Source organism: Esox lucius, chromosome 14 (assembly GCF_011004845.1).
Source record: "Esox lucius isolate fEsoLuc1 chromosome 14, fEsoLuc1.pri, whole genome shotgun sequence".
Lineage (NCBI taxonomy): Eukaryota > Metazoa > Chordata > Actinopteri > Esociformes > Esocidae > Esox > Esox lucius.
The window spans coordinates 36085806-36108743 of NC_047582.1; the positions used below are offsets into that span (position 1 = coordinate 36085806).

General features: G+C 44.1%; 1 protein-coding gene across 1 annotated transcript; it reads right to left on the reverse strand.

The window, feature by feature from the left end:
* Positions 1-7842: 7842 nt before the first annotated feature.
* LOC117595534 lies at positions 7843-20781 on the reverse strand. Its single transcript, XM_034296767.1, has 3 exons — positions 20555-20781; positions 17821-18306; positions 7843-8282 (listed from the first exon to the last, which is right to left on the reverse strand). Exons 1-3 carry the CDS (start codon positions 20562-20564, stop codon positions 7843-7845), a joined length of 936 nt encoding a protein of 311 aa, XP_034152658.1. The 5' UTR covers positions 20565-20781.
* Positions 20782-22938: the final 2157 nt, after the last annotated feature.

Here is a 22938-nt window from a genome sequence, read left to right on the forward strand (position 1 = left end):
GGCCAGTGAGGGTTCAGGATGGCGCAACCTGTGGCCGTATTTGTTATTGTTCTGCATTCACTCATGGTGTCATTTTCCATTGACTTAATGAAGTGAAGGCAGGGGGGATGTATGATATGATAATTGATTATGATTGGAAAGAGTTGAGCTTAGGGCTCAAGGCAAATCAAATTTGTATTTATAAGGAGTTATGTAAAAAAATGAGTTTTTCCTGTTTGCATAGTTATAACGAAGCATTGGCATCTGTTATGTTTTCCATTTACATTATGTTTTTAATTGGTTTATTTGGAGATTGTTTTGTTTGATGTAAGGTCTTACATTTTAATAGTTGAATTTAATAGATCTAACCATTTCTGATTTGGCTCTGCAAAGTCAATTCTGACAATCTTATTCCACTGCTAGTTGCTATTGGGCATTAATATAGCACAAGGAACCAAACATCAACCAAGCCAGTTCTGGATGGAAAATAAACTTTGACATAGACTTTCATGGAAACTTGTCTGAACAGGGTGTACACTTCACTCTAATGATGGAACTTCTGAGATCCTCAAGTTTTCAGGACTGATCTATTGTCTTCATTGTTTGGAGTTGACGGAACAATACCCAGTGGATGAAAGAGTGACTGTTGAACCACACTAATCGTTGTTTGGTAGTTATACTTTCAACAGATCAGGACATCACAACCCCTTTTCTGATGATACATCACGTCACTGACTCGACACAGACAACTGAGTGTGTGAGTACCAGCAACATGTTCAAGAAGGATTTCTACAACTACACTAGTTTAATCTGTTCCAAATCTTCCTGACCACTCACATGGCAGAATGATGCCAGGGTCAGATCACTTGGGTTTACACTCCATTTATAGATGAATCATCGACAGCGAGATGAGAGGAGAATCCAACCCTAACCCTGAAGGACTCCACATACTACAGGTCAGAGTACCATGGGCCAGTTGACTGGAAAGGTCACATGGTCCCAACACAGTGGAATACACTGTTGTGTTGTCAATCTTGAATAGGAGAAGTGTTGGAAACCCACTGTTCCATTATACACCTACACTGACTTGTTAGGACAACCAGGCAATTTGCTGGGTCCACATCACACTGACTGCAATAACTGATTTTGGAACCTTCATCACTGATGCAAGACAAAGAAAACTGAAGACAAGAACCGAAGAAAACTGAAGACACTTGATTGAAAACTAATTTATTTACTTACAATCTGAGATTTTCCTAAATAAACTGATATGGTGATTTCATATGTATGAAGGTTTGTTTCTCGCAAGACAGGTGGGAAACTGTACGATGAAAATCCCAGTATTGGACTTCGGCGTATTTGTGATGATGCTTAATTATCTACATTATGATGACTATCATGGTTTGTTTGGACAGTGAATTGTTCCCTATTATAGGTGGTCCCTATTAAAGGTAGATGTTTTCCCTATTTTAAAGGTAGAAATCTGTCACAGGTACAACAGGATATGCATAAGTCTTTTGTATGATTTTGTCGCATGGATCATGATACGGACAAGGGGGGTTTTGATTGTTCAATGGACTTTGGGGGAAATGTTTAATCATGATGTCATGTTGAGTCTGGTTTTCTGCTGAACACCGTTAACACTGATAATAACCTGTTGATGTCAATGTTTCTTGACCTTTATAATCTGAGGTGGGGACAGGATTGATGACTGTCATACATTGAGTTATGTGTCGGAGTGTGGTGTGTCAATTGTCTTGTTTACATTCATTTTCATTTGAGGAACAATAAGACCTGATTGGTCAGATACTCCTTTTGTTGTTTCATCTTAGTCATTTGTAACATAAGTGTATGGGCCTTTTCTTTTCATTGGGAATTGAATTGTACTTTTAATGTTTTATCAAACATGTAATGTTTTTCTTTAAATGTTTGATAGGGGGGAGTGTGGAATCTCAGCATTAACAATTACAATATGAATGTACATTTCATTGGAAGTGAATGTGTCTAGATGAGAACAACAGAAACATCTCTGTTTAGATTATCTCTCTGTAGGTTGTGCTCTAATGACCATAGGAATTTTTACGAATGCCATATGGCATGGGGGTTGACTTCTAAAAACATGGTCTTTGCTAGTTAGAAACGCCCTTAAGCGAACTTCTCCCTCGATTTGATACGGCTTCTTCATTTTTTGACCACTATACGAAACTGCCGATTTCTAACATTTATCACATTTGTCTTTGGTTGATAAATAAACAAGGCAGCGCCCACAATCTTTTGCTACTTTTGGATAATGTAACTTCTAGAAAGCTTTTACACAAGGTTTTGACCAGTTGCCAGCTCTCCCAGTATACACTAAGATGTTTTAGTTGCTAATATTATTTGTTATTCGGTTATTTTAGCAAAATGTGACCACTGGTGTTGGCACATAAATAATCCTTCTTGTCCGTAGTTGAACGCTTGCTACCTCATTAATTTCATAGTGTAGATTTTCAAACAATTACAATGAGGACATAAAGTTGTAAACACAGTTTGACCTAAATGTGAGTAAATAAAAGTACATTCTGACCAGCCATTGTTACGTCACTCAAACCTAGACGTTCTAATGGTGCGTTCTAAAAATACGTTCTAATGGTGCGTTTTAACAATACATTCTAATGGCGCATTCTAAACATACGTTCTAATGGCGCGTTCTAACAATACATTCTAACGGCGCGTTTTAACAATACATTCTAACGGCGCGTTCTAACAATACATTCTAATGGCGCGTTCTAACAATACATTCTAATGGCGCGTTCTAACAATACATTCTAATGGCGCGTTCTAACAATACATTCTAATGGCGCGTTCTAACAATACATTCTAATGGTGCGTTCTAACAATAAAATTTTTTTTCAGACGTCTTTTTATTAAAGCATATGATTTGACATACAATTCACTTGTACATTCTGAGAGCTTATTTTATAACTAATTCAAAAAAAAAAATTAATAAAATAAAATAAAATTACAATAATAAATACAAATATAATTAAACAGTAAACTTAAAGTGGTACATAAAAAGGAAAAACAAAACAAGAACACACACAGACACTACCAGACTGACCACGATCCCCCACACTATCCCAACCCCCGATCCGCCCGTCCAACCCCCTCCCATTTATCTCCCCCCTTCCCTGTAGAGACCATCACTCTAAAACCATTACCATTGTGATATAGCGTGTGCTAGGATGCAGACTGTTATACTGGATTTGTAGTATTTAGGTATGATATGAGAGGTTTCCATGTTTTATTGAATAAGTTGAGTCTGTTTTTCAGCGTATATCTCATTCTTTCTAAATGAAGTGTGTTACTTAAATCCTCTAACCACATCTTAGAGGTAGGTACAGTTGCACTCTTCCACAAGATGAAGATTAATCTCTTTGCTATTATGAAGCAATAAGAGAGAAAACGCTGTTGTGCCACACTTAGTTTCCTGAAGGTCTCTGATATTCCAAGAATGACAAACAGGGGGTCAGGTTTGATTGAAGTATTTATGACCTCAGACATGATGTTGCATATATCAATCCAGAACAATTGAACCCTTGGGCATAAAGCAAAACTATGGAGAAGTGTTGCTACGGAAGAGTGGCACTCATCACACCTGGGTGACACTTCTGGGTGATGTTATGTAGTATCTCTTTTGAATAATGAAGTCTATGTATCATTTTGAATTGGACAAGACAGTGCCTTGCGTTAACTGAACAATTATGTTTTCCATAAATCATCTGGAATGGATTCACCAAATTCCTCTTCCCACTTTCTTTTCTACTTTTCAGTTGACGGGGAGCTTATTAGTAAGAGATTGTTATAGACACAGGATATAATCTTATGTCCGTTAGGAGACAATTTCAGACAGAAAAGTATTTTCGAACATAGTCCATAGCCGGTGTTATCGTATGCTTCAGGGACCACTCCAGCCTGATCACGCCGGTGTTATCGTATGCTTCAGGGACTACTCCAGCCTGATCACACCGGTGTTATCATATGCTTCAGGGACCACTCCAGCCTGATCAAGCCGGTGTTATCGTATGCTTCAGGGACTACTCCAGCCTGATCACACCGGTGGTATCGTATGCTTCAGGGACTACTCCAGCCTGATCAAGCCGGTGTTATCGTATGCTTCAGGGACTACTCCAGCCTGATCAAGCCGGTGTTATCGTATGCTTCAGGGACTACTCCAGCCTGATCACACCGGTGTTATCATATGCTTCAGGGACTACTCCAGCCTGATCACACCGGTGTTATCGTATGCTTCAGGGACTACTCCAGCCTGATCACACCGGTGGTATCGTATGCTTCAGGGACTACTCCAGCCTGATCACACCGGTGGTATCGTATGCTTCAGGGACTACTCCAGCCTGATCAAGCCGGTGTTATCGTATGCTTCAGGGACTACTCCAGCCTGATCACACCGGTGTTATCGTATGCTTCAGGGACTACTCCAGCCTGATCACACCGGTGTTATCGTATGCTTCAGGGACTACTCCAGCCTGATCACGCCGGTGTTATCGTATGCTTCAGGGACTACTCCAGCCTGATCACACCGGTGTTATCGTATGCTTCAGGGACTACTCCAGCCTGATCACACCGGTGTTATCGTATGCTTCAGGGACTACTCCAGCCTGATAACGCCGGTGTTATCGTATGCTTCAGGGACCACTCCAGCCTGATCACACCGGTGTTATCGTATGCTTCAGGGACCACTCCAGCCTGATCACACCGGTGTTATCGTATGCTTCAGGGACCACTCCAGCCTGATCACGCCGGTGTTATCGTATGCTTCAGGGACTACTCCAGCCTGATCACACCGGTGTTATCGTATGCTTCAGGGACCACTCCAGCCTGATCACGCCGGTGGTATCGTATGCTTCAGGGACTACTCCAGCCTGATCACACCGGTGTTATCGTATGCTTCAGGGACTACTCCAGCCTACTCCAGGTGTGATTCACACAAGTGCCTCCACCTCAGAAAAACAGAAAGCACGCTCGGGGACACCACATCCGGGAGAAGGACGCAGCTGAAACATGCCCAGTCAGACTGCCCCTATGAGACACTGCTGTCAGCAATGAAAGGATGAAAGGAACCCCAGGAGAGGGAAGACAGGGAAGGCCAGTAACCCTGACTTCCTGTGTCTCTCTGTCTCTGTGTGTGATGACCGCAGATGAACACAATGCCACCCCCGTAACAGAGAAACCCTGGCCCAGCTGCGATGTGAGACGATGAAGACAGAAGAAAAAGCCAGCGAGGTATGATTTAGCTTCATCGTCTTTTCCCTCAGCGTACAATAAAGCCCCCAGGCACTTCACCCTCAGCACCACTCCTGTCCTTTGTCCTCCCGGGACGCTACACCCTAGAATATCACAAGAGTTATTTGATGGCTCGGTGTGTTTATTGTGTTGAATTTTCTGTTGAATAGTATGGCACTGTCCAGAACATGATGGATCTGTAGGTCACTATGAATAGACAGAAGCCAACCAATACAATCACATTCAGAAATAAACCCCTCCCACCCCACACACACACATACCAATGCACACAAATGCACACACACAGAAACACACTATTTCTCCCCCATATCAACTCTCCGATCTAGAGAGCTATCTCTCTCTCTGTCTTCTCTCTTTATCGCTCATTATGGTCTACCTTCCTTTCCTCCTTCTCTGCTCTCCCCCTGCCCTCCTGTCCTGCCCTCCTGCCCTGCCCTCCTGTCCTGCCCACCTGTCCTGCCTCTCCCCCTGCCCTCCTGTCCTGCCCTCCTGTCCTGCCCTCCTGTCCTGCCCTCCTGTCCTGCCCTCCTGTCCTGCCCTCCTGTCCGGCCTCTCCCCCTGCCCTCCTGTCCTGCCTCTCCCCCTGCCCTCCTGTCCTGCCCTCCTGTCCTGTCCTGCCCTCCTGTCCTGTTTCTCCCCCTGCCCTCCTGTCCTGTTTCTCCCCCTGCCCTCCTGTCCTGCCATCCTGTCCTGCCGTCCGTCCTCTCCAAATGTGCATTATTCTTTCCTCTGATATCCGTGGTCTCTGCATCATAGTGTCAAGTTCCTCAACTACTGGAAGGAATTGACTTACCCTTACAAAATGCCTCACAAATAAATGATAAATAAGCTCCCTGTACTGTACTGAAATACTCATTTACAAAATATCTATAGACAGATGAACAGATGGCATACGTAGAAGATAAGAGGAGAGTCAAGGAGGAGGAGTTAGAAGAGACAAGAGGAGCTAAGCGTTTGTATGCCAAGTAGAGTTAGAACAGGAGAGGTGCAGCAAGGAAGATGATGAGGAGATAAGAGGAGAGCAAGTTGGATGAGAAGGAGATCTTCCTTCTGTGTCTCTGTTCACAAACCGGCCTACAGCCCTTTGATAGAGGAATCAGTATGGATCCCTCAACAAACACACAACCAGTAATCCAATCATTGGACAGGTTGCCTCGCGGGGTGTAACAGTGTGTTTGAAGGTTGCAAGCGCTCAGCTGTAAATTTATCAGCTAAAGGTTACGGGGTTGAGAACCATCTGTCTCATGCTAATAGTTTTCCTGAAACACTCACACATATTTCCCCAGCTGGAATGACCATGACACTACAGGCTAGTAGAGCACAAGGAGGTGGTAATGACAGACATATTACATGAAACCTGTGCATCACACTATGATGGTATTAAAAGGTTAATAGTGACTCTACGTCATGATGCTATTGGTCAGTTATAACTTTACATTGTGGTGCCAGTGGTTATTGATTTCACCAACTGCTGTCCTATTTGGTGTGATGGACAAGATGCTGTCCTATTTGGTGTGATGGACAAGATGCTGTCCTATTTGGTGTGATGACACGATGCTGCCCTATTTGGTGTGATGACACGATGCTGCCCTATTTGGTGTGATGGACAAGATGCTGTCCTATTTGGCGTGATGGACAAGATGCTGTCCTATTTGGTGCGATGGACAAGATGCTGTCCTATTTGGTGCGATGGACAAGATGCTGTCCTATTTGGTGCGATGGACACGATGCTGTCCTATTTGGTGCGATGGACACGATGCTGTCCTATTTGGTGCGATGGACACGATGCTGTCCTATTTGGTGCGATGGACACGATGCTGTCTTATTTGGTGCGATGGACAAGATGCTGTCCTATTTGGTGTGATGGACAAGATGCTGTCCTATTTGGTGCGATGGACACGATGCTGTCCTATTTGGTGCGATGGACAAGATGCTGTCCTATTTGGTGCGATGGACAAGATGCTGTCCTATTTGGTGCGATGGACAAGATGCTGTCCTATTTGGTGCGATGGACACGATTCTGTCCTATTTGGTGCGATGGACACGATGCTGTCCTATTTGGTTTGATGGACAAGATGCTGTCCTATTTGGTGTGATGGACAAGATGCTGTCCTATTTGGTTTGATGGACAAGATGCTGTCCTATTTGGTTTGATGGACACGATGCTGTCCTATTTGGTGCGATGGACACGATGCTGTCCAATTTGGTGCGATGGACACGATGCTGTCCAATTTGGTGCGATGGACAAGATGCTGCCCTATTTGGTGCGATGGACAAGATGCTGTCCTATTTGGTGTGATGGACAAGATGCTGTCCTATTTGGTGTGATGGACAAGATGCTGTCCTATTTGGTGTGATGGACACGATGCTGTCCTATTTGGTGTGATGGACAAGATGCTGTCCTATTTCGTGTGATGGACAAGATGCTGTCCAATTTGGTGTGATGGACAAGATGCTGTCCTATTTCAGACAGAAGGCTGTACATCCTAATAAATATTGTGTAATTGTTCTGAATTGGATCCAAAACCATATAGAGTAATAGTTTGTCCAATGAGGTTACTAAAAGTATCTGAGGGTTCCTGAGAGGTCATCCACTTCCTGCTCCATAGCCAAGGGTAAGAGGTCATCCACTTCCTGCTCCATAGCCAAGGGTAAGACGTCATCCACTTCCTGCTCCATAGCCAAGGGTAAGACGTCATCCACTTCCTGCTCCATAGCCAAGGGTAAGAGGTCATCCACTTCCTGCTCCATAGCCAAGGGTAAGATGTCATCCACTTCCTGCACCATTGCCAGGGGTAAGAGATCATCCACTTCCTGCTCCATAGCCAAGGGTAAGAGGTCATCCACTTCCTGCTCCATAGCCAAGGGTAAGAGGTCATCCACTTCCTCATGAATAGCTAATGGTAAAACTTCATCCACTACCTGATCTATAGCCATGGGTAAGGGCTCCTCCACTTCCTGATCTATTGCCAGGGGTAAGAGGTCATCCACTTCCTGTTCTACAGCCAAGGGTAAGAGGTAATTTACACTTCTGTCTTGTGTGAATCTAATACTGTTACTTTTCCAACATTTTAACGAGATAATGCAGCTAACATGACATCATTCATTTCAAAACATTGCAAAAACTGACTGATCAGATCTATTAATTCCAGGAAACAGAACAGCACATTGGGAGGAAGAAACAGGTTAGGTGGAGATTTAATCTGAAATAAAGATGGATGGCTGGACAAAGGGGACCATAGGGAAGGGCGCTGTCTCTCTGGGTCAGACACTTCAACATTCAAGGAGAGAGAGAGAGCTTGGCCTGGTTCTTCTTCTAGGGAAATGCAAATGCTAGCATTCAGAGGGGAAGTGAGGTAGACGAATCACTGGGGAAGAGAGCAAACGCAGACAGACAGCTGAACTGGCAACATTTGAAAACGCTAAATGTCAAAGAGTGTCTCTCCCTCTCTCACAGGGAAGGAGCGTGGATGGGAGAGAGGGAGGGAGGGAGGTTGGATGGGAGAGAGGGAGGGAGGGAGGTTGGATGGGAGAGAGGGAGGGAGGGAGGTTGGATGGGAGAGAGGGAGGGAGGGAGGTTGGATGGGAGAGAGGGAGGGAGGTTGGATGGGAGAGAGGGAGGGAGGGAGGTTGGATGGGAGGTTGGATGGGAGAGAGGGAGGGAGGGAGGATGTGAAGGAGGGAGGTTGGATGGGAGAGAGGGAGGGAGGGATGAAGGGAGGTTGGATGGGAGAGAGGGAGGGAGGGAGGATGGGAAGGAGGGAGGTTTGATGGGAGAGAGGGAGGGAGGATGGGAGAGAGGGAGGTTGGATGGGAGAGAGGGAGGGAGGTTGGATGGGAGAGAGGGAGGGAGGTTGGATTGGAGAGAGGGAGGGAGGGAGAGTAGAGATGGAGGGAGGGAGAGTAGAGATGGAGGGAGAGTAGAGATGGAGGGAGGCTGAAGATAACAGAAAGGTGGGTTTAATTAATAAGGAGACAAAAGACAAACAAAGACGGATGCAGGATGAATCCCCAGGAGAGAAGGATGGAAGAAGAGAAGGATGGAAGGAGAGAAGGATGGAAGGAGAGAAGGATGGAAGGAGAGAAGGATGGAAGGAGAGAAGGATGGAAGGATAGAATGATGGAAGGATAGAATGATGGAAGGAGGGAATGATGCAAGGAGAGAAGGATGCAAGGAGAGAAGGATGCAAGGAGAGAAGGATGCAAGGAGAGAATGATGGAAGGAGAGAAGAATGGAAGGAGAGAAGAATGGAAGGAGAGAAGGATAGAATGATGGAAGGAGGGAATGATGGAAGGAGAGAATGATGGAAGGAGAGAAGGATGGAATGATAAAAGGATGGAAGGATGGAAGGAGAGAATGATGGGTAAACCCTCTTTACTAAGTACACCTGCGTCCCCATCTAAAACACTGGAGCACCAGAATGTCTGAAAAGCAATACATTAAGGTTTTGGAAAGGGCCAGTCAATGGTTAAAGGTTAACCTAATGGAGATGTTGTGGCAGGGCCTAAACCTTCAAATGTTGATCATCTCTACATGTAAAGGTATAGGCCAAAGGTCTTCCACAATGATGTGAGAGGTCTGCAAGTACAGGAAGAACTTGGCTGCAATGGGGTTCCATGTAGCTCTTTTAGTAAGAAAATAGTGATAACTTGTTCTTCTGTTAAACTGCAACTGTTTCTGTTTTGATAACGCTAATAACCTGAATATGATGAGGAATTGGATATGGGCAACACCACTGTATGCAGGACTAAGTCAACTGGATATGGGCAACACCACTGTATGCAGGACTAAGTCAACTGGATATGGGCAACACCACTGTATGCAGGACTAAGTCAATTGGATATGGGCAACACCACTGTATGCAGGACTAAGTCAACTGGATATGGGCAACACCACTGTATGCAGGACTAAGTCAATTGGATATGGGCAACACCACTGTATGCAGGACTAAGTCAACTGGATATGGGCAACACCACTGTATGCAGGACTAAGTCAATTGGATATGGGCAACACCACTGTATGCAGGACTAAGTCAATTGGATATGGGCAACACCACTGTATGCAGGACTAAGTCAATTGGATATGGGCAACACCACTGTATGCAGGACTAAGTCAATTGGATATGGGCAACACCACTGTATGCAGGACTAAGTCAATTGGATATGGGCAACACCACTGTATGCAGGACTAAGTCAACTGGATATGGGCAACACCACTGTATGCAGGACTAAGTCAATTGAATGTATCAGAAAGGTATTGGAATCTGATATTTTGGGATCCCTACAGTAATCGCCCTGTTTTTACCCACGGTTAAGGTACATTTCCTGCAACTCTACACATCTTCTCATGCTGTGTAGAGAAAATGATGTTGATGGATAGAAAGAGACTAAACTGTGATGCAGTTTGAAGACTTGTTTCATGCAATTCTTCACCTATACTGACGCGTGGAGAGGAGTTTCAAATGGAACACTTTTCCTGCCATTCTACTGGGATGGTGAAAAAAAAAAATTTGTTAAACAAATATTTTGCCAAGACATGAGGGAAAAATATCCTGTCTCTATGGTCATAAAATATCTGAGTGTGAGGGAAGAATGTACTGTCTCTATGGTCATATAATATCTGAGTGTTAGGGAAGAATGTACTGTCTCTATGGTCATATAATATCTGAGTGTGAGGGAAGAATGTCCTGTCTCTATGGTCATATAATATCTGAGTGTGAGGGAAGAATGTACTGTCTCTATGGTCATATAATATCTAAGCGTGAGGGAAGAATGTCCTGTCTCTATGGTCATATAATATCTAAGTGTGAGGGAAGAATGTCCTGTCTCTATGGTCATATAATATCTAAGTGTGAGGGAAGAATGTCCTGTCTCTATGGTCATATAATATCTGAGTGTGAGGGAAGAATGTCCTGTCTCTATGGTCATATGATATCAAAGTGTGAGGGAAGAATGTCTCTATGATCATATAATATCTAAGTGTGAGGGAAGAATGTCCTGTCTCTATGGTCATATAATATCTAAGTGTGGGGAAGAATGTCCTGTCTCTATGGTCATATAATATCTGAGTGTGAGGGAAGAATGTCCTGTCTCTATGGTCATATAATATCTAAGTGTGGGGAAGAATGTCCTGTCTCTATGGTCATATAATATCTAAGTGTGAGGGAAGAATGTCCTGTCTCTATGGTCATATAATATCTAAGTGTGAGGGAAGAATGTCCTGTCTCTATGGTCATATAATATCTGAGTGTGAGGGAAGAATGTCCTGTCTCTATGGTCTGCAGCCGGATATTTTGACCCTTTGTCCCACAACCAGACAAGGGGTGAGGGGAGGGAGAGAAGAGGGGTGCAGGGTTTTGAGGATGGAGAGAAGGAGAGAAGGAGAGTGATGGAGGGATGTATGAGGGGTGAAGGGTTTGGAGGATGGAGACATTTAGAATACCTGAATGACTGACCTATCTAGCGATGGATTGGGACCTCATATCAACAGGATGATTCATTTTGGAAAAAACTCTTAACACACTATTGAGACAACATGCGCAAAGACACAATGACTCAAACACACACACATAGACACATAGCAGTCTAGTCAGAGGGCTGTTAGCTAGATGACTGTAAATGAGCAAAGGGCTATAAAGCTTCCACCTGCATCCTGTCTGAGATCATAAAACCATTTCCAATGCCAACAAATGGCACACCAATAAAACCCTAGCAGGAACAGATTCCATAGTATTTGTTTATGTAGATATATACAGTAGGCAACCGGTCTGTCGCTGTAAAAGAATATGAGCTGATTAGTATACTCACAATGACTGAATATAAGGACAGATGGTTAGGTTGACATTTTTAGCAACAGTCAGGGCAACATCACTGTGATGTATTTTCACTTAACAGATATAAATGACCTACTGATCATCTACTGATCACATATTGGTCATTACTCAGCACTCTCAAAACATAAGGAGAGAGAGTGGAGGAGAGAGAGAAGTAATAGAGAGCTAACAAAGTGGAGGAGAAGAAGGAGAGGAGGCAGAAGAGAAGAAGGAGATGAGAGGCAAGGAATATTGAGGAGAGTATTATTAACATTCCTTCTTACCACTACACGTTCCCCTACATCAGGGAAAGGCAAACTTTTTGGCTGGGGGGGGCACATCAGGATTTTGAAATTAAATGTATTCATATTTTTGTAATTAATTAGATTCAGATATACAACAATGGGTTGGTGAGTTATGTTTTACTTACCCTCAAAACTATTTTATTACCTTCTGCTATGGGGACGCGCTAGCGATCCAGCTCAGCCAGCGTTCCAGCTCAGCCAGCGTTCCTTTGCAGTTTTTGAGGCTAGGGTGAATTTTTATGCGTTCTATTGTCCTGCCTAATACTACACTAAAAAGGAACACGTCGCTAACTAGCTTAGCCGATAGCCGGCCGGCACACCACAGTAAACTACTTACCCTCGTAGTTGTGCAGATAACTCGATACGTAGAGTTTGAATCCCTTGTTCCGCTTGCTTGTTGGAGCAGGGGACCAGGCATCAACAATTCGATGGACATCACTAATGCTTATTTTAGGCCGGTATTGGAGACATCTACTAAAAACTGAAATTTTGGGCGACGCGGGTGATCGCCTTAAGTAAATAGCCTCAAAAACGGCAAAAGAACGCTAGCTCGTCCCCATAGCAAGTGCATTGAAACGAACCTTTGCTCAGCCTCTTCAACCTGAATGAAACCTAAAATTCCATAGCTTCAAAAAAGCACCAAAGCAGGTTACTACTGTAACCTCGTTTCACAACGAAACTGAAAAATAACAACTGGCATAGGAAGTAAACATCTGGTCCTATATGGTATTAATTGCGCTTAAACCTGCATTACGTGGAAGTATATAAAGAAATCGCCTTTTCTGACTATTTCTAGTCTAGCGTTTGAAGTCATTGAATGGCGCAAGCCATATTCTATTAAAAAGAGGACATTCTCCTGATTAAAATGATGCCCCACTTGTACCTTGAAACTTAAATGAGTCACGTACAATATATTTATTTTTTTCCGTACAACAGCATCACTCATCTTGTTGTGAGTTTAGGTGTTTACTAATGCGGATGAGTATTAGTAAGTAAACTGGAAAGTGCAATGCAGACTTCTAGACAAAAGCGGAAGTTCCTCACTACGCTGGTGCACAGAATCTGGAGGCTCAAAACATGGTTTTGAGAAAACATGACTCGAACGAAGGTGGGAAAAAATTTAAATCGTAAGAAGTGAACGTGGAAAAAACTTGTTTGAACGAAGACATTTTAAGATCGGACGCGAAAATCCATTTAATGATTTTAGCATACACTTTTTCCAAGCTTGAATAAAAAAAATTCATATGATTGAATTTAGTTTTTTCATACTATGAAATATTTCAGTTACGTTTTTCTTTTCTTACAGTCAATACATTTGAGCTCAATTTGGCTCCATACGTCCACTCCCTTCTCTTTATCTCTTTCTCTCCTTATTGTTTATTTCTCACTTTCTCCTCTCTCTTTTTCCCTCCTAAATGTTTACTCTCTATTTCCCTCCCCTTTTCTTCATCTCCTCTACCTGTTTCTCTGTTTCTGTCTTTCTCTGCTTCTTTCGCTCTCTTTCTCCATTCTCTTATCAGGACTCTTTGTTTTTCTCCCCTTTGCTCTGTTTTATTGAGAGGTGTGTTTGAGATAAGACGTAGCAGTTGTGGGATTTACAGCACAGGAAGAAGGAGCTGATGGATACACGGACACAGAAAAACTACTTCAGGAGTGTCGTGGAGTGAAGCGGCCATCAGATCCTTGTTTATTAGTCCCTTGTTGTTGTAGAATTGGTTCCTAATCCCTCAAAATGTCTCCAGTAAATCTCCCTACCCAGTCCCAAATGACACACTATTCTTAACCTAGTGCACTAACCGGTGCAGGCTCTGTTCATCAGTGGGTCCCTACAATGGGAATGTAGTGTATTTTCATGACCCAGCCCAGGGATCTTGGACAAGTTAATTGTTTTGTCCTGCAAAATGAAAGAACTATTGTAACTTTCCCAATAAGATGGTTTTATGGTTTAATGACCAAGCTCCTAATGTGGGCCAGTCAGATGGTATGGTTTAATGACCAAGATGCGATGAGGTCCAATCAGATGGTATGGTTTAATGACCAAGATGCTGATGAGGTCCAATCAGATGGTATGGTTTAATGACCAAGATGCTGATGGGGTCCAATCAGATGGTATGGTTTAATGACCAAGATGCTGATGGGGTCCAATCAGATGGTATGGTTTAATGACAAAGCCCCTGTGGTTGCATGACATGGTCTTGATGAGGTCCAATGAGATGGTACAAGGGAATGTTGTGGTCCTGACGGGTTCAATGAGATGGTACTGGGGAATGAAATGGCCCTGAAGTGGGGATAACGTTCACTGGTTCGTGGGCCAAGCTCCTCTCCATTGATTTCAGGTTTTTTCAGACACTTTGGTACTATTCACACAAGTATGTGGTAATAGTTAACCACCTTTAGTACAAAAAACAAAACAGATCATCAAAAAATATATTTTTTCACAACTCTAAGTACATTGACTGAATACAAAAAAAACATCTACAAAGACCTATTTCATAAGTTCATGCATAACTTTTGATATGATTTTCTTATTTTTTTTAAATACCTTTCACTGTCGCTATGCTCATTGTTCCTAACTGATCATCACTCAACCATCTGGAGAATATACTGAATGCATTTCACATTGTTTTGCCTACTATGTGCAGTATGAAAAAGACCATAGGTTTTTATGTGACCTTGGTGGGATTCAAACCCACAAACTTGGTAGGTATCAGTAGTGTGAGCCACAAAAAGCCACTGCATTTTCTATGTACTATACAATACTGTCATAAACAGGGCATGATTGTCATCCATAGTAGTATCCACAACTGGTAACTATATACCAAATAAACCATGTGAACACTGGCAATGTCTTTCAACATGGAGCAGGATTGACAGCAAGTTAGAGGACTAAATCCGAGAGCTGAACAGGGTCAAAAAGTACATCTTTGTTGATGAAGCAGGTTTCTACTGGGCCAACACTCGACAGTGTCAGCATGGTATCATTGGCCAATGAGCATTTGTCCATGTGCCTGGATAACATGGGGAAAAATATTCCTGTGTGTAGCCATATCCTTAGTTGCCCTGGCTGTGTGTTTCGGGTCGTTGTCATGCTGGAAGACCCAGCCACGACCCATCTTCAATGCTCTTACTGAGGGAAGGAGGTTGTTGGCCAAGATCCCGCGATACATGGCCCCATCCATCCTCCCCTCAATACGGTGCAGTCATCCTGTCCTCTTTGCAGAAAAGCATCCCCAAAGAATGATGTTTCCACCTCCATGCTTCACGGTTGGGATGGTGTTTTTGGGGTTGTACTCATCCTTCTTCTTCCTCCAAACACGGCAGATGGAGTTTAGACCAAAAGTTATATTTTTGTCTCATCAGACCACATGACCTTCTCCCATTCCTCCTCTGGATCATCCAGATGGTCATTGGCAAACTTCTGACATGCCTGGACCTTGCGTGCGCTGCAGGATTTTAATCCATGACGGCATAGTGTGTTACTAATGGTTTTCTTTAAGACTGTGGTCCCAGCTCTCTTCAGGTCATTGACAAGGTTCTGCCGTGTAACTGCCACTCTGTAACTCTGTCTCTCTCAGTCACTCTGTAACTGTCTCTCTCTCAGTCACTCTGTAACTCTGTCTCTCTCTCAGTCACTCTGCCACTCTGTAATTCTGTCTCTCTCTCAGTCACTCTGTCAGTCTCTCCATCACAATGCGTGTGACTTAAAATCTCTGTTCACCTATGACATTTACAGACATACTTTCACCTCCAGAGCAATCAGTCTCTCTATCCATTTCTGTAACTCTGTCTCCCTCTCTGTCACTCTGTAACTCTGTCTCTCTCTCTGTCACTCCATCACTCTGTAACTCTGTCTCTCTCTCTGTCACTCTGTCTCTCTCTCTGTCACTCCGTCACTCTGTAACTCTGTCTCTCTCTCTGTCACTCTGTCTCTCTCTCTGTCACTCTCTCTGTCACTCTGTCTCTCTCTCTGTCAGTCTGTCACTCTGTAACTCTGTCTCTCTCTCTGTCACTCTGTCTCTCTCTCTGTCACTCTGTAACTCTGTCTCTCTCTCTGTGGCTCTCTATCGTTATCCTGTCTAACCTGCTTTCTCCATGGCAACGAGCAGGAAAGTGCACATCGTGTTAAGAACGATGACAATTCATGTGCATTTCATTCCCTAACCCGGCCCCATCTCCAGCTGACACGCACACACACATCACCACGGTGACACAGCAAATTCCATCCTTACTGCTACAGTTCCATCAAACACACACTGACTCCGTACACACACACAAACACAACCTCTGAGACACACACACACCTACACACAAATAACAGCACTGAGACATACACACACAGCTGTTTGAGCTGGCATGGTTACGTTTCTCCCTGGGGACTGCGGACCCCTGATGTCGCTTTCTCTCTGGGAATACATGTCACATGTCACTGAGTCGCACTGGCACACAAACACACAGGTACTGGAAAACACAGCACTCTTATTGTCAATCTGTCTCTCTCTTTATCTATCACTCTCTCTCTCAATATATACAGATCCATTCCTCTCGCATTTTGACAGGCCTACGTAATACTGGAAAAGCACTGGATTAATTGTTGTGTCTGTTATACGTAGAGCCAGTGGGTTAACCCTGACCAGGTTAATTAATGGAAAGGCCCCTCTTAGCTGTTTCATGTTGTTTTATTGGGGTCCAGTTCAGAAGCTAATGTTAACACTGTTTCAACTGATTTTGGGTCGTCTACAGAGCAATCAGCTAAATGGCAATAAGGCCCCAAAGATACATCCCTGGACTCTGGGATTTCACTGTTAACCATAGTACCTCTTCTAACAGGATTGATAGAAATACAAATATTACATTTTCAAAAAGACTAAACCTAATCATAGAATTATAGATATTACCTCTTTAATCCAACCATATAATCATACATAGTATCTGTTCAATCCCAGATTAACCCAGCCATATAATCTGTTCAACCTCAGATTAACCCAGCCATATAATTATAAACAGGATTAATCAATTAACAATGTCATAAAAAAAAACATTGATTCTGTAATGAATGCACTCATAGAGACAGAGGTGGTTGGGTCCAAGCACAGAACGCAGTGTTTCATCGGAAATCCAACACAGATAACAAGGAGCAGGCTGACATTTAGTAAGAGAGAAGGCAGATGGTCAGAACACAGGAACCGAATGGACAGGAGCAGAAGTACCAAAGAGATTATCCAAAAAACGGCAGTCAGAAAAGGCAAGCACAGGTCAGGACACTGGGAGGGGTTGTCAGACTTTCTATAACAAGGAAACCACAGGCTTAGTAAAGATGTGTTTAAAACAAACAATACCTCACAATTGAAATGAGACACATACCTGATTTAAATAGGGAACACAGAAAAAACACAGGTAGTTAAAATTCAGGTGGTTGTGACCTGAGAGGAGAGTTGCGTTCAGGGACACCAAGGCGTTGTCCAGGTCGTTGTGACCTGAGAGGAGAGTTGCGTTCAGGGACACCAAGGCGTTGTCCAGGTGGTTGTGACCTGAGAGGAGAGTTGCGTTCAGGGACACCAAGGCGTTGTCCAGGTGGTTGTGACCTGAGAGGAGAGTTGCGTTCAGGGACACCAAGGCGTTGTCCAGGTGGTTGTGACCTGAGAGGAGAGTTGCGTTCAGGGACACCAAGGCGTTGTCCAGGTGGTTGTGACCTGAGAGTAGAGTTGCGTTCAGGGACACCAAGGCGTTGTCCAGGTGGTTGTGACCTGAGAGGAGAAATGCGTTCAGGGACACCAAGGCGTTGTCCAGGTGGTTGTGACCGGAGAGGAGAGTTGCGTTCAGGGACACCAAGGCGTTGTCCAGGTGGTTGTGACCTGAGAGGAGAGTTGCGTTCAGGGACACCAAGGCGTTGTCCAGGTGGTTGTGACCTGAGAGGAGAGTTGCGTTCAGGGACACCACGGTGTTGTCTAGGGCCAGAACTGGAGAACGACCTCACAGATTGTTGTGCATTAGAGATAGATTATAGGGATTACACGTTACGCGCATTAAGTAAATGAGTGATGCTATGACTATTATTTTTTGAAGTTCTATACAATGTTTAAGAGGATGTTTTCCTCCACAGAAACCAGTCCCAATAGTCACAAAGGCCATTCTTGTTCTCATGGCAGATCAGACACGTGTGAGTGACTCTGCCCTCTGCTCTCTCTGTTATCCCCATGCCGTATGTCTCCGTGCAATTTCCCACATTCCATCAGGATCACTGCCATCGCCATGGTAACTCCTCAGCCAAAACAACAACTTTCTCACCAGTAGTTGACGTGACTTGATCAGAGGTATTTTGACGGCCGTGCAGCCACTTTATCGCGCTTGGCCACCAAGACTACCAGTCCCAGGGGGTGTCAGTGGAAGGACCCAAGGAAAAAGCATCTAACCCCAAGCCAGGACTCGGAAAAAGGGAGAAGGAGCTGCATGTTTCTGACGACTGCCTTCCCCCTGACATCATTCTGAAACCAGTGCTACAGTCCTTCACTAACTCTGCCGCTAGTGATGCCATCCCTTAACTCTGTGATGTCAGACCCTACACTAACTCTGCTGCTAGTGATGCCATCCCTTAATTCTGTGATGTCAGACCCTACACTAACTCTGCCGCTAGTGATGCCATCCCTTAATTCTGTGATGTCAGACCCTACACTAACTCTGCCGCTAGTGATGCCATCCCTTAACTCTGTGATGTCAGACCCTACACTAACTCTGCCGCTAGTGATGCCATCCCTTAACTCTGTGATGTCAGACCATACACCAACTCTTCCGCTAGTGATGCCATCCCTTAACTCTGTGATGTCAGACCCTACACTAACTCTTCCGCTAGTGATGCCATCCCTTAACTCTGTGATGTCAGACCATACACCAACTCTTCCGCTAGTGATGCCATCCCTTAACTCTGTGATGTCAGACCCTACACTAACTCTGCCGCTAGTGATGCCATCCCTTAACTCTGTGATGTCAGACCCTACACTAACTCTGCCGCTAGTGATGCCATCCCTTAACTCTGTGATGTCAGACCCTACACTAACTCTGCCGCTAGTGATGCCATCCCTTAACTCTGTGATGTCAGACCCTACACTAACTCTTCCGCTAGTGATGCCATCCCTTAACTCTGTGATGTCAGACCCTACACTAACTCTGCCGCTATTGATGCCATCCCTTAACTCTGTGATGTCAGACATGCTGGTTGTTTCTGCTTCGTGCCATGTCACCGTGGTGATGCCCAACATAACTTTTCCTACAAAATATTTGTTGGTAAAATGTCCACCCAAAATAAAAATACAGCTCAATAATATACAGCATCCATGGTTTTGAAATAGAAGCTGTTGTTGCAAATTAATTACATATAATTACAGTTCTCCTTAATCCAGAACAGACATAAAAGAGAATTGGACAATTTATTTTGCTATTATTAAACAATGGGCAGGCTATTTCTGCCAAAGAAACAATCTTAAATTTGGCCTTACTAATTCAGCATGTTTTTTTATTTTAAACAGCATTTTCTCATCAAGCCAAATACTAATATATGAAGAAACAATCTTAATTAGGGTTTCATTCCAATCATTTCTGTGAAGATTGAAAATTACACTGTAACTGAGAAAGGCCTTTTTTGGGCAGGAAAAGAGGAATAACAAGTTCTCAATGATTTGATGGAGGTTTTGCAGAAGATTCAAGCATTACTAGTTCTGTCCTCGCTAAGTGGTGTTCCCATGAACGTATACTCAGCTATACAGAGAGCTAAACACTATCCTAATCAAACTCCAAGGAACAGGCTGATGTGTTGGTTTTGGCAGTTTAATCGGGTATTAGTGTAAAACTGTAGACAAAGAACCAAAACAATATACATGAAAATCACACAAATCCTAGCTTTAAAGCTATGCTATCTTGCACCACCACATATAAAAAGAGGACTAACAAGCCACATTATGGGCTAAGTACAAGGTAAGTGTAAATACAGAGCAAACCACTTTCTATATGCCAATATAACAAACACATCTGATTTTACTGTACTAAATAACAAGAATAAAGTCAACCATGCTAATTAGCTTAGGAAAGACATGGCTATCTAAACACAATACATTTTCAAACAAATAATGAAGCACTTTTATACTTATAAACAATATAACTTACGCATTAACATGTGTTTGTCTCAAACAAGATCTGGAGAAGTGAAACACTTCCTGTTTCCACCATTAAAGGGACAGTTCACAGAACAACCACCAGGGTTCACAAAGCAATACAAAACATACCTGGCTCCATAACACTCCCCACCAGGCATCATAAGATGCCAAACTCAAAATTAAGCTATCAGGTCACTTGACCAAGTCCTTTTTCAACAGAAGTATAACTTCAGAGACAGGCCTTAGGAAAAGTTTTGGTACACCACCTCTGATAGTTTTTACCTCCACCTGTCTAACATTTCCATTGTCACTCGGAAAAGCTCTTGAGATCAGTCCTGTGGCCCAGTCATGTCTCTTGGCTAGGTTGTCTTTAAGCAGGAAGACATATCCGTCCATCAGATTTGGCTTTTCTGTCCTCAATTTCCGACGACCCAGGAGACTGCTGAGGTACTCTCTCCTCCATCTGTCCCAGAACGTGTTGCCACTTATTGCCACTGACGCCTAAAGAGGTCACTACCATCAAAGTTGCCAGGGGGAACTGCGGGCATGCCGACTTTCTGCGTTAAGAGCATAGCAGGGGTGAAGATAAGAGGCTCATCTGGATCTGTAGGCACCGAAGTAAGTGGTCTTGAGTGGACTATGGCAGTGACCTCAGCCATAAAGTTTGTCAGGACCTCATGTGGGAGCTGTGTAGGCCTGAGCTTGAGGAACATTGCATCCAGGATCCAACGTGCGATTCCGATCATCTTCTACCAGCTGCCTTCCATGTGTGAGGAGTGTGGGGGATCGAATGTCCACACACAGCCCTGATCCCAGAGATGGTTGGCCACTTGCTTGTTGCTGCAACCTCTGGAGTCGATCTGAAGCTCTCTGAAGGCTCCCACAAAATTAGTCCCACAAAATTTATTGTTTAACGGGTCCTCTAATTGCAAAGAAGCATCTAAGAGTGTTAATGAAACTGGATGGCTCCATCGATTCAACAGCCTCGATGTGTATAGCGCACGTGCTTATACATGTAAAAATAACCGCCCAACGCTTACTGTTTGCCAGGCCTCCATGCGTCCTTGTGGTGACACACCACGGCCCAAACACATCTAGTCCTACAAAGGTGAATGGAGGGTCTGTGCTCAAGCGATCTGCAGGCAGGTCCGCCATCTTCTGCCCCTCCTGTTTTCCGTGCAGCCTCCGACACACAATTGTAGACCAAGCTACTGACAGACCGCTTGCCTCCAACAACCCAAAATCCTGCAGCCCTTAAAGCTCCTTCTGTCAAGTACCGTCCTTGATGGCAAGACCTTTTCGTGGTAGTGTCTGATTAGCAGGAAGGTAGCATGGTGTTGGCCAGGAATGATGATTGGTTGACTTTCCTCTGATGTGAGCTGCGCCTTCCTCTGCCGTCCAGCAACACGTAGGCCTTCAGAATCGATGAAAGGGAAGAGGTTGCTGAGGGGGCACTTATTTAGGACAGGTTCTCCCTTAAGGATACACCACATTTCCTCTGAATAGATCTTTCTCTGAACTGCAACGAAGATTTGGCCTAGCTGCTCTGCACTGAGAGGTTGCTTACAGATGTGCCAACCGTGGCAAGGGCCTTCCTTAGCTGCTTGTGTGAAGGAATGAGCGATGTGTGAGAGTCGGGCAACAGCTCTGGAGAGTGACTTCCAACTCGAAAAACGCTGTGCCTTGCCGAGCTGTTGTGACAAACATGTGGCACACCGCACTACCTCTGGGCGTAACTCTACATCTGATCTGGGGACAATGAGATTGAAGGTCTCCTGTTGCAAGTGACACTGTTGCTAACCACAAGGAAGGCTGGTCCAATTAACCATGAAGAAAGCACAACCTGGTTGGCTGGGATGGCTCTAGTTGCGTGTTCAGCTGGGTTAAGATCTTTGGGAACGTAGTTCCATTGGCGTTTGTTGGTTGAACACCTGATGCTTTGAACTCTGTTATGAACATAAATGTAGAATTGTCTGTAGTCGTTGCATATATAGCCTAGGACAACCTTGCTATCTGTGAAAAACCAGATGTCTTCAAGCTCTATGTCCAGCTCTGCAGTTATAGCCTCCGCCATTTCCACCGCTAGCATGGCTGCACAGAGTTCAAGCCTTGGGATGGTGATGTCAGGCTTGGGAGCTAGCTTTGTCTTGCCAAACAGAAATCCAACCTCACTGTGCCCTGCAGCGTCTGTGACCTTTAGATAAACGACAGCAGCAATTGCTTTAGTCAATTCATCACAAAAGATGCAGATCTCTTGGCTCTGAGCTGGGACTGAAGTGTAGATTCTTGGAATCTTCAAGTCCTTAAGATCTTGCAGAGAGGTGCACCACCTCTGCCACTCCCCAAGCTCCTCCGGCAGAAGTGGTGCATCCCATTCACAAATGTTGGTGGTTA